The sequence below is a fragment of the Cinclus cinclus genome, chromosome 16, assembly GCF_963662255.1.
Source record: "Cinclus cinclus chromosome 16, bCinCin1.1, whole genome shotgun sequence".
In the NCBI taxonomy this organism is placed as follows: Eukaryota; Metazoa; Chordata; class Aves; order Passeriformes; family Cinclidae; genus Cinclus; species Cinclus cinclus.
The window spans coordinates 8,134,314-8,146,815 of NC_085061.1; the positions used below are offsets into that span (position 1 = coordinate 8,134,314).

The 12,502-nt window shown below is 40.0% G+C and overlaps 1 protein-coding gene across 1 annotated transcript in view; it reads left to right on the plus strand.

Annotated features, from left to right (window-relative positions):
• The window catches only part of SMG1 (SMG1 nonsense mediated mRNA decay associated PI3K related kinase), a 57,621-nt gene extending 46,738 nt beyond the window's left edge, over positions 1–10,883 (plus strand). Inside the window, exons 49-63 of the mRNA XM_062503849.1 lie at positions 86–358; positions 475–709; positions 2,171–2,397; positions 3,075–3,225; positions 3,318–3,507; positions 3,743–4,212; positions 5,220–5,357; positions 6,197–6,349; positions 6,683–6,862; positions 7,079–7,306; positions 7,732–7,943; positions 8,140–8,246; positions 8,572–8,751; positions 8,867–8,973; positions 9,632–10,883. Of these exons, the coding sequence (XP_062359833.1) occupies positions 86–358; positions 475–709; positions 2,171–2,397; positions 3,075–3,225; positions 3,318–3,507; positions 3,743–4,212; positions 5,220–5,357; positions 6,197–6,349; positions 6,683–6,862; positions 7,079–7,306; positions 7,732–7,943; positions 8,140–8,246; positions 8,572–8,751; positions 8,867–8,973; positions 9,632–9,709 (2,929 nt within the window). The 3' untranslated portion in view covers positions 9,710–10,883. The remainder of the gene's footprint in view (positions 1–85; positions 359–474; positions 710–2,170; positions 2,398–3,074; positions 3,226–3,317; positions 3,508–3,742; positions 4,213–5,219; positions 5,358–6,196; positions 6,350–6,682; positions 6,863–7,078; positions 7,307–7,731; positions 7,944–8,139; positions 8,247–8,571; positions 8,752–8,866; positions 8,974–9,631) is intronic.
• Positions 10,884–12,502: the final 1,619 nt, after the last annotated feature.

Genomic DNA, 12,502 nt, shown 5'->3' on the forward strand with positions numbered 1-12,502 from the left:
TGCTTTTCCCACCTAGAGAGCGGAATGCATTTGTTACCATGTGAGAAGGGGAAATACATGTAGTCATTGTGCTGGTGCTTTCCAGGTATGAAATGCAGTACGCTCCTCAGCCGCCGCCCGGCACGTGCCAGTTCATCACGGCCACCGAGATGACGCTGCAGCGCTACGCGGCCGACATCAACAGCAGGCTGATCAGGCAGGTGGAGCGGCTGAAGCAGGAGGCAGTCACCGTGCCCGTGTGCGAGGAGCAGCTCAAGGAGATCGAGCGCTGCATCAAAGTGTTCCTCCACGAGAACGGCGAGGAGGGCTCGCTGAGCCTGGCGAGCGTCATCATCTCCGCTCTGTGCGCCCTGACCAGGTGAGCGCCCCCCTGTGCCGTTTGCTGCTGGGGACCGCGTCCCAGGAGCGTTCGGGGGTGTAGTTGTGTGAAGAGCGAACGGCAGGCACGTTGTCTGAGTGTCCCCGTTCGTCTAGGCGAAACCTGATGATGGAAGGTGCGGCGTCCAGTGCTGGAGAGCAGCTGGTTGATTTGACTTCCAGAGACGGGGCCTGGTTCCTGGAGGAGCTTTGCAGCATGAGTGGGAATGTCACGTGCCTTGTGCAGCTCCTGAAGCAGTGTCATCTTGTACCCCAGGACTTAGATATTCCAAACCCCATGGAAGCATCAGAAGCTGTTCACTTAGCCAATGGAGTATATATCTCACTTCAGGTGATTCTTTTTTGTTACTTCCCCCCCCCCTCATCCTTAAAGGCTTCACCGAAGTCATTCTTTATAGATTCTTCCTTAATAGACTAAATGTTTGTTTTTGATGCTGCTGAGATTTTTTCGTAAGTCTTGCTCCTGATTGCTGTATTTGATTGAGCTGAACAGGCATTTGTTTCTGTAACTTATATTTTTATTGGTTGAAAGAAACCCTTTCAATCTCTACATGGCAAACTGTAAAAACTGCTGTCAAGTGAGTAACCAGGAGGAAGAGATTGGTATCAGTTTTATATGCACATCAGTTTCCTGTCTTCTCATTTTCTGTTCTGTTGCTGGCAGTCTAAAACAACTTCCAAACTGTTCAAACTCTGTTCTGTTTTCTGCTCCTGCTAAGCTTTACTTATTTTCACCTGAACCAAATAGTTTCAAATAAGCTCAGAAAATCTTTTGTACAGGCCCCTGTCTCCAATACTGGAAAGGAGAAAAATGCATTTATAACTTTGTGGTTCAGAAATGTTTTCACATTAATAAAAAACCTCTGAAGGGCAGTATGTATGAAATATCTGCTGAAGACTGATGTGGTTACAAACTGTGGCTGGTTAAATAGGTTTTTGAGGCTTTTCATTCCATTGTATTGTATTTGAGAAATATTTTCCTATCAAGCTGCATTAAGTGCATTTGGATTTTCATCACTATTTTTTTTTTCCTTCTTTGAAGTTGCAACATTTCAGAACTGTTTCAGAAATGTGCATGACAGCAGTTTCCCTGCATTGCAGTGGGGATCTTTCACCCACATGTTGTTCTCCTCCCTGTGAGCTCTTAGATAAGATGTACTCACTGAGCCCACTGCTCACTGGGCAGTCAAGATAACCAGTCTTTTTGGTGTGTTTCATCTCCTTTTGGAGAACAGAGCACATTGGTTCTTTCTGTAGCTGCCTTTAACCTCCTGCATTCTGCTTGGAGGAAGTTGCTCTGTGCCATTTAAGGTACTTTTGCTTTTCTCTGCATTGATTTCTGTGGCAGAATTATCACTGTCTGGCAAGTTTTTGCTACTTTTTCTTCATCTAGTTCAATCAGTTTAGCAAATCGTAAATTCAGTAAATAGTTTAATTTGCTCAACTTTATGCAATAGAAAAGAAAAGCTGACATTGAAACCAATTCACAAATTATGAACTCTGCCTCCAGCCTCTGCTGAGGATGGCTGTCAGGTGTTGCTGCTGGTGCTGTGGAGATGGTTGTTGCTACTTTGCTACAGATTCAAACCTTTGGCTTTGTACAGGGTTTAGTGTATTCCTGATTTCTTCTAAGTTAATCAAAGAGTAGACTTTTGACTCTTGGCTGACCACTGTCATGTTATGTTTTAGATAATGTCTGCTGCATGGTGGTGTAGTACTAAAATGACAAAAGATGTTTCATGTGATACTTCTTGGGAGGGAAAATTTCTTACTTTTTCATACTTCCCAACAGGAATTGAACTCAAACTTCCGACAGATCATTTTCCCTGAAGCACTTAGGTGCTTAATGAAAGGAGAGTATACTTTAGAAAGTATGCTCCATGAATTGGATAATCTTATAGAGCAAACAACTGATGGAGTCCCTTTGCAAACGTTGGTTGAATCTCTTCAAGCCTACTTACGAAATGCTGCTATGGGTATAGAGGAGGAGACACACACTCATTACATTGATGTTGCAAGGTAAATCACCTTTTTTTTTTTCAGTTTAGGTGTGAGAGAGAGTGAAGACTGAAGAACATTAGTTTTTCTAAAATTTTTTTTGGTCTGATATACAGGCTTTTCTTGCCCAAGATTACATTAAGCAGAGTGTAAAGTGTGTGCTTTTTATCTCTCTGCATTTGTGTGTTTATCCACATGCATGCACAGAAATATGGAGCTGTGGCAGTTTACACTTCTATCTGCTTAATGCTGATTTTTGGTAGTCAGCTTCTTCCAAAATATGTAGTTGTGATTTGATCTTTGAAGTTAAAGGATGCTAAAAACAGGAACTAGCTAATTAGTTTGTGGGAGTAACCTGTGAAAGGGAGAGCTTGTGTAACCACGGCACTCCTCATCAGGAGGTTTGATGAGCAGCTTTTGCTTAATGAGTCAGTAACGATTAAAAAAGCAAAATGAGACAAAACACTGAGCAAATAAAGAGTTGTGCGTCTTGTAACGTGGGACAGTACTTTCCTGAGTAAGTGCTTGGTACAACAAACCAATTCAGAATCTTCAAGTGGTGTTTTGCTTGAGCCAGTTGTGGTGGCTCCATCAGTGGTACAGTGAATCTGTGGAATCAGTCAGTTTTATTAAACTCTGTTTATTGTGGACTAAACGAAACCATGTAAATTTTCTGCCTTTTTTTTTTTCCTTTTTAGAGTACTTCATGCTCAGTATGGTGAACTGATTCAGCCAAGAAATGGTTCAGTTGATGAAACTCCCAAAATGTCAGCTGGTCAGATGCTTTTGGTAGCTTTTGATGGAATGTTTGCTCAAGTGGAAACTGCATTTGGTTTATTGATTGAAAAGGTATGGATTTGTTCTTTTGGGACTACTGTTCGAGTCAGAATTTGGAAACCTTCAAGAAAACCAAACTAATCAATTTCCTTTACTTTGCTCAGCTAAACAAGATGGAGATACCTCTTGCTTGGCGTAAGATTGACATAATTAGGGAAGCCCGCAGCACCCAAGTTAACTTCTTTGATGATGACAATAATCGGCAAGTTCTGGAGGAAATTTTCTTTCTGAAGAGACTGCAAACAATTAAAGAATTTTTCAGGCTCTGTGGTACCTTTTCTAAGACACTGTCAGGTAAATAAATGTTATCAAATATTCAGTATGCCTTTATCCACTTATCATGCTATTCAGAAGAATTGTAAAATGGTCACTCTGGCTGTAATTTGCCCTTGATGTGTGGTAAGATAAGGAAGCAGAAACTGAAAATTAATTCCTGTGCTTTTGCTGGGATTTTAAGCCGGGTCTTATTCTTCTGGATGTATCAAACATTTCGTTTATAACAAAAATACTATTTCTTTCTCTCTAAAAGGAATCAGTTCACTTGAAGACCAGAATGCAGTAAATGGACCTGTCCAAATTGTTAATGTGAAAGCCCTTTACAGGAACTCTTGTTTTAGTGAAGATCAAATGGCCAAGCCAATTAAAGCTTTTACAGCAGACTTTGTGAGGCAGCTTTTAATTGGCCTTCCAAATCAAGCTTTGGGACTGACCTTGTGCAGTTTCATCAGCGCTCTGGGTGTTGATATCATTGCTCAGGTAGAGGCTAAAGACTTTGGAGCAGAAAGCAAAGTTTCTGTGGATGACCTGTGCAAGAAAGCAGTGGAGCACAACATCCAGATTGGCAGGTTCTCCCAGCTGGTGATGAACAGGGCCACAGTCCTGGCCAGTTCCTACGACACGGCCTGGAAGAAGCACGATCTGGTGCGCAGACTGGAAACCAGCATTTCCTCCTGCAAGACCAGCCTGCAGAGAGTGCAGCTGCACATTGCCATGTTCCAGGTGAGAGCCCCCCTGCACAGGCTGGGGATTTCCAGACTGGGTCTAGGAAAAATGAGCGTGAGTTAGTGTCTGAACACAACAAACATGGTACTTTGTTGAGTAAGTCCTAAGGTATTTTAATGGACTTCAAGGTATTTTGGTTTTAATTATGCTGTAAATATATAAGGAACAGTGTTATTGCTAGCCTTTTTTGAAGACTAGCTGCTTTACAAGAAGCAAATTGTGCAATGTATAGATTTTTTTGAATCAATATGTGTAATTTTTTTCAATAGCCATTAAGTTGCTTTTTAAAAAATAGGTCGTTCACTGGCTTTCTTACCAGCAATGCTGTCCTGTTCTCCCCCTTTTTCCTCAAACAGATTGACTTTAAGGAAGGAGATGGCTTAGAACAGAGGGGACGAGTTGCTGAATGTCATTTTGTACCTTTCCTTCAAAGTTTTAATGCACTGACTGTCTCCTTGCTCCATTTTTTGCTTCACTAAAAATACAAATAGCAGCAGTATCAGTCCTGAAAAATGCTCTTCTGAGGCTTTAGATAAATGTCCCTGTGTGCTTTTACATGGGTATCCAGTTGTGTTGTACTATCAGTGATCTTTATTTTATAGTGATTTGTAGGTTAAGGGACAAGGCTTTCCCCAGGTTAGTTAATAAACCATTTCATAGACTGGTAAGCAAAATTGTCTTGGTTTTAATGTATCACAAATGAATTGTTTCTGAATATTGATGATTTTCCTTTAGATAAAAAAAAAAAAGTGTGTAAATCACTTCTAGTAAGTTAGTGGACTTATAGCATATAATGGTATAAACATCCAAGCCAGCAAAACATAATTTGCAACTACTTGTGTAACTTAATGCTCTTGAATGATATAGAACTTAGAGCTGTCTGACATGCAGCCCTTTTAAGTGCTCTTACTTATAAAGTGTCCCAGAGCACTGGAATTGCTGCTTGTGATGTATTTTGTGCTGAGCAATATTGATAATCAAGTGTTGCTGTTACTTTCTTAAAGTGGCAGCATGAAGATCTCCTCATCAGTCGCCCCCAGGCTATTTCTGTCACTCCCCCACCTCGTTCAGCAATTTTAGCCAGCATGAAAAAGAAACTTCACACTCTCAGTCAGATTGAAGCTTCCATTGCAACGGTCCAGGTATGACTGTTTTGGGGAGGGTTGTTCAGCAGCACGTGGAAATGTGACTAACACAAACTGCAAAATCAGCTGCCACCTTCAAGTTGCATTATCTGGCTTGCTGTATTACACAAGTGTGGGGGGATTGACACTGATCTCTTTCAGTATGTCTGTTGGATACTGTTATATTGTTTTCTTTTGCTATCTCATCCCAAATGTTCTCTTTGGAATAGCAGTAAATGTCCCTGAAAAACAAATCTGTGAAAGTATCTTTCAGTCTGAAGGCTCCTTTTCTTTAAGTTTGTCTGCCTTAGATCATCCTTGCTGTCGTTTTTGCTAGCTAAATGTCAGAAGCTCCTTTTGTAGAAATGGCAAATTAATTCCTCTGTGTGGTAAGGTTTGTGTGCTGTGGCTTTGCTCAGTATTTTAGATTTCTTTGGTGGCAGTAATATAGAATGCTTAATTGTTTATTAAATACTGCTTAGCTTCCTGAATTTTAATTTCCTTTTTTAGTTGCGAAGGTACTGTTTATAGTAATTTCTTGAATTGTTTGCAAAATAAGGGAGGGACTCCTATGATATTATATATTCTTAGTCTAGAAATCTGATTACTTTGGAGTTTTTTTTGGTGAGTTAAAATCTAGACAGACTTTCAAATCCATTTGTGATGTGTACTGGAAATAAACTTCTGAACAGCATAAACTAACATTTGTCAATCATGAATGCCACAGTATTTTATATATATGGGCATTAGAAAGTGCCTGCCTGTGTTGTATAGGCATAATTTATTTAAAGTAAGGCTTAGAATGGTGTTCATCAGTTTGAATTACCTGTATGGGTTTTTTTTCTTCCCCAATGCAGGAGAAACTAGCAGCACTTGAAGCAAGTATTGAGCAGCGTTTAAAATGGGCAGGAGGTGCTAATCCTGCACTGGCCCCAGTCTTGCAAGATTTTGATGCCACTATTGCTGAAAGAAGAAACCTTGTACTGAAAGAAAGTCAGAGAGCAAGTCAGGTAATACAGATAAGTCCAGTACTCATGACTCCATGAGTGTGTTCATTTCCTACTCAAGGTTTATGTAGAATATATTTTTCTGCTCTGCATCTAAAGAGCACACATAGATAACCAGATACTTCTGGGAATCCCACTTGAAAGCAATAGTAATAATCTGTGAGAATTGCTGCAGGGTTGGATGACCCCGGGATGATACTGCTACTGTACCAGAGAAGTATCTGTGTGTTTAAAATCCTCACTTCAAAGCACAGGGGGAAAAAAAAAAAAAGTTGTTTGTCTATTAATAGACAGTTGAAGTGGAATAGTTTTTCTCACTCTTGCTTTGATTTTCAGGTCACTTTCCTTTGCAGTAACATCATTCATTTTGAAAGTTTACGTACGAGAACAGCAGAAGCCCTAAATCTTGATGCTGCACTGTTTGAACTCCTCAAACGTTGTCAACAAATGTGCTCCTTTGCATCCCAGTTCAACAGCTCAGTGTCTGACCTGGAGCTTCGCCTGCTGCAGAGAGTGGTAAGCACAGCACAAAGCAAAACGTGAAACATTTCAGAATCACTGCAGGGAGTTCTCAGTTTTGTCTTCCATTGTCAGTGTTATGTAGATCTTCAGATGGAGTGTGGCTCTGTAGCCTCTGTTTATGCTGTCCGTTAAACACTTGGCAGTGCCCTCTGCACAGCAAGAGAATTTTATCTGTGGGTACAGATAAAGAAATGTTTCTGTTATTTTTAGGGCACTGGTCTTGAACATCCTATTGGCAGCTCTGAATGGCTTCACTCAGCTCACAAGCAGTTGACCCAGGAGATATCTACACAGAGAACAGTACAGACAGAAAGAGAACAGCAAATAGAAACAGTTTGTGAAACAATTCAGAATCTGGTGGATAATATTAAAACTGTGCTCACAGGTCATAACAGACAGCTTGGAGATGTCAAACACCTACTGAAAGCTATGGCAAAGGTATGTCTGAAACATCCTTGGATTTATACCTCAAACCTATGTAAAGTTTCAGAAAAATAACAGTTGTAGCTTTGTGCTTTGTAAAATATCTAGAAACAGTAAAATGTTTGTGGATATGGAGTTTGAGACAAAGTTCATCTTTAAGAATTCATAAAACTTTTAAGCATTAGCCTTAGCAGGCTTTGGTTGAATGGAACCTTTTCTCTTGGCAGTTGAAATATTGTGCTTATAAGTCCTTTTGGTTCTTGATCTTTAAAAAAACTATAATTTTAAAATTTATTTCTTCATATATAACTACTGAAAATTATAGTTATTTGTAATCAGATAATCAAATGACAAACTGAAGGGCTGAAAGGGCTAAGACATGCTTTCCTTTATTTTAGCCAAAATATAGCAGTTGACCTTTTTGCACATCTTGGTTACAGGATGAAGAAGCAGCTTTGGCAGATGGTGAAGATGTTCCCTATGAGAACAGTGTTAGGCAGTTCCTGGGTGAATATAAATCGTGGCAAGATAATATTCAGACAGTTCTGTTTACATTAGTTCAGGTTATGGGTCAAGTCCGCAGTCAGGAACATGTTGAAATGCTGCAGGAAATAACTCCCACCTTGAAAGAACTTAAAGCACAGAGCCAAAGGTAAGAGAGTTACCTTGTCTCAGGTGAGAAAAGGTATTTTGTGTGCCTATTTTCATGTAGCAGGAGCACATCATGGGGCAAATGATGATTTTCTTAGAACTCAGAAATCTTGCAAAATTTGAATTAATTTAGTTTTTGGGTTTTTAGTAAGTCAAGTAGTTGCATGAGTATTTATCAACTCCATTATGTTTCCCAGTGTCTACAATAACCTGGTGGGGTTTGCATCACCCTTAGTCACGGATACAGCAAATGAATGCTCCAGCCCAACTTCAGCTGCTACATATCAGCCAACCTTTGCTGCAGGTAATACTTGCAAAAGTACAAACATGAAACCACCAGGAACTGATATTAGAGAGGGGGTCATAGCTCTTACTGAACTTTGAAATGCAGACAATTTGCTTAATGTAAATAAATTCTTAGCAGTGGAATAAAACTTCTTGTTTATGAAGCAAAAGAAATTAGAAAATGGAGAGATTGAAAACTGGTGCAGAATTTAAAAGGCAGATTTTAAATGTATTTGTACTGAAACTGATAGCTCTATTTGATATGCATTTAATTGTGTTTTTTGTTGCCTCTATAATATGCTATTAGTTTGAAGACTTTAAGCACTTTTAAACTTTCTTTACAGCTGTACGTAGCAATACAGGGCAGAAAACTCAGCCAGAGGTGATGTCACAGAATGCAAAAAAGCTAATTCAGAAAAATCTTGCAACATCAGCAGATACTCCTCCAAACACAGTCCCAGGAACTGGCAAAAGTGTTGCTTGTAGTCCCAAAAAGACAGCCAGGGACCCTAAAACAGGAAAAGGTAAATACAAACCTGATAAAAACCAACAACCCTACCACTGACAGCAACAAAAAAATAACCTCTGGGTTTCTGTGCAGGAATGTCAGATTGCATTAACTTTATTTTGTACCTGTAGCTGTGCAGGAGAGGAATTCCTACGCAGTTAGCGTGTGGAAGCGGGTCAAAGCCAAGTTAGAGGGCCGAGATGTGGATCCCAACAGGAGAATGTCTGTGGCTGAACAGGTGAGTTGAAACTCAAGTTCAATACTGATCCTTGCTTTAAATACATGCGAATTAGGAGGTGTGTTTGCTGAAGTGTGCCTTCAGGGCTGAAATCCTATTATAAATGGGGGGTTCCTTTGGGGGTGGGAGCTATTGCAGTGCAAGTCATGGTTGCCGCTGCCTTGTATTGCCCTTTTTTTTTTTTTCCTGTCACATGCTTTTGTTTTTTCATACGGGAGGTTTATGTAAAACCAAGAATTAGATAAAACTGCCTTTTGTCTGTCAGTAAGCTAACATTTGTTCCACAGCTGCTGATAGCCAGGGAGAACAGGAGATCTGTACAGCTGCCCAAGGGACAGAACTTGTCTCTGTTCACTAACACAACAAAACCACTCCTGTCTCTGGGCAACGGAGTCAGGGGACACAGTTGTCCACGTCCATTTGAGAATACTTTCAGATCAGGGCTGTGAATGAGATTATATGTGATTTATTTATTTATTTTTTTTTTTTTGCAGTACAGCTTCCCATTTCTTATGTGGACTGCATGAAGTTTGCAGTTACTTGAAATTTTTTTCAGTGAAATATTTGCAAGTGGCATTCGACAGTAAATTCTAAGATCACTTAAAACACTTTTAAAATTCTAGCTTATTTTTAATTCCTTGTTTGGCCTTTTTAATAGGTTGACTTTGTGATTAAGGAAGCAACTAATCTAGATAACTTGGCTCAGCTGTATGAAGGTTGGACTGCCTGGGTATGAGTAGGGAGACAGCAGCTCGGTCTGGTTCAGCGAGGTCAGACATCCACCAGAATCAACTCGGCCTCAGGCATCCGTAGCCGCACCACAGTCGGTGGTGATGCATACTGGGGCTTAATCTGAGGAAACCTAGGAAATCTCGGTGCACTGGGAAGTGAATCCTGCAGGATAGCTGCACTCAGGGATACGCTAAACACAATGGTCTGCAACCCCCACGGTCAAGGGTGAAAGCTCACCGCTTGAGCAACACGGTTTGTCTTTCTGCTACGGAACAACTGCAAACGTGTCTGGGGGTCAGCTGCAGAAAGAAATCAGGATGCTACAAACGGCAGAGTGATTTGGAACTCAATTCCACCTGACCCTGTGAACAATTCAGGAAACACCGAACCCTGTTCAAAGAAAAAAAACAGAAAAATGGGGCCATGAAGAAATCACAGCAAGGGCAGATTTGATGCATTCAGATTCTTGTTCCTCTTGTTACGTGGCAGCAGTGCTGGTTGAGTTGACCAGTTAGTACGGGAAAAGGCTACAAAATGTTAACTTCAGAAATGGACTGAAAGCAAAGAGCTGTACATCAGATACACGCTGCATTGGAAGAACTTCTGAGATAGAAGAAAAAGCCTTTGTTCTCTTCCCCCTTTCCTCCTTCCTTTCACTCCTCTCTCCCAGCCTCTCCTTGCATACACCTCTCTTGGCTTATTCTTGTAGGTTAGGCGTACTTCCAATATTTTTTATTTCAATCTTTCTACTTCACAGTTTAGTCAAATTAACAACTTAAATTCTGTTTGGTAAATAATTTTTCCAGAAGGTCTGAAAATACAGAACATCAATGATTATTTATGAGTTGGATGGTCAAATGCAAAATGTAATTTTGGTTATTTAAAAGTCATTTTTGTGATTCTATTATGTACAGTTTCTCAAAATTGTCACTGTGCATTTAAAAGTATTGATTCCTACTGGCATTTGATTTAATGTGCACTTCCCTCTGCTTGCAGTGTACACTTTTTTGTAATTCAAATTGTCCCTCCAATCTCATTCTACTGTGATTGCTGTAGTTTCTTTCGTACTAAGTAGCTAATCCAATGTAATCTTTACCTTTTTAAAAACCAGAATAGAGTATCTAGTAGAGTTTTACATTGTTGATGACAGATAAACAATAAAGTGATGTTCTGGTGGAGGTAGAGTGATACGCTTTTTACTTCATTTTCCTAATCCTTTTAGTTCACACTTGTAAATTCTAATGCTTCACTTCACAGGGGTATACATATAATCCAAGAAATGAAGGACTCTCAAATTTTTGTTCAGCTAGATCTGTAAAGATTTCTGCAAAGCAGTTTTCCTTTGCCATGTTTCTTCTATAGGTGGTTGTTCAGTAATGCATCCATAGGGAATCTTCCACCAAGGTTTTTTTAATCAGTTCTCAAAGTGTGATTATGGTCAGAAAAGTCTCTCTAAAAATGGCATCATCTTCCTTAGATCAAGGTCCTGCTTGTCTGCTGGTTGTCTAAAAGACTTCTTGCTTCATTTTTTAAGTAGGACATTTCTAGGAAAAGGCAACTTCCTTTTCTTAGAGCAAAGAACCCCCACAGGATTCAGCTACGATTGCAGAATTGTAAAGATGCTTATAGCTAAAGCAGAAATGCACCCTGGGGTTCTGAACCCAGATAAATTTGTTGTAGCTCTGTATAAAAATCAGTTTTGTAAACTTGGTGAATATATTATGCACAGTTGCTGAAAAATGTGGGAAGATCCTTAATGCCATTTTAGTTACTTTTCAGAGTAAAACCACACTTTCAATACAACATTTTTTCTGTCAAAATCCAAGTATTAAAAGATTTGAGCCAAGCCCACTACTGCCATAAAATTAATTTAACTGAAAGGGTTTGCAGCAGTTCATCTGAGTGGGGAGCTTGGCTGGTGATTTTTGGATAATGCCAGCAAACTTCTGTTCCTTTCAGTATTTGCACTATGCTGACTGCTCTGCCTCCGCAGTAGGTCTTACGATTCACTTTCTCTTCTGTTGCCAATTTTTTTTGTGGACATGCACTTTGAAGTGTAAGAGTTTTCAACAGTCATATGGCCTTCCTTGCACTCTGATTGCCTGATTACCTCTAGGGAAGTCACAGGCTTTGCATCTAACAGTACCCGTGCAAACGCATTCCACTGCCACTGCTTCCTGACCCTCTGCCACGCACGTCGCAGGAAAAGCTGTCGGAATGTTGCAGTGAAGAACCTTCATATGCAGAACAAGACACTTGACACTGTTGGTCCTTTTCATTTTTCTCCAGTTAAAAATCACCTTATGAACAATCTGTTGGAGAAGTGTAGTGACAGGAGTGTGTTGTACCTGCTGTTTTGTTTCTTGGAAGCTGGAGGGAAGGGAGGGGTTATGCACTCACCTATGGCTCATGTATTATACCTCTGCCATCCAGAAATGAAACACTTGTGTGGAGATGGGTTCTTACTGCGTAATTTAATAAAGTTTTAAAAAATAAAAAAGAACATGTATTTTTATTTTCCTTCTATGCAACTGTGTGGTTGTGAAAATGACAGGGAAGAATACAAACAAATACAAACCAAACCCCAAATTAGAGCAGGATTCTCCTGACACTTACATTTGCATAACTAATGCAAAGGAGACAGCTCAGATGTGCAGGAGTTAGTGGGATTGTCATTGTTGACTTGTGTGCTGATGCATTTTTCTTGGAAATGTTAACAGTGTGGAAGGTTGGTGCAGTCTCGGTGAAACCTAAAATTCGGATTCTGCTCACACATTCTGCATAGCAAATAAGACTG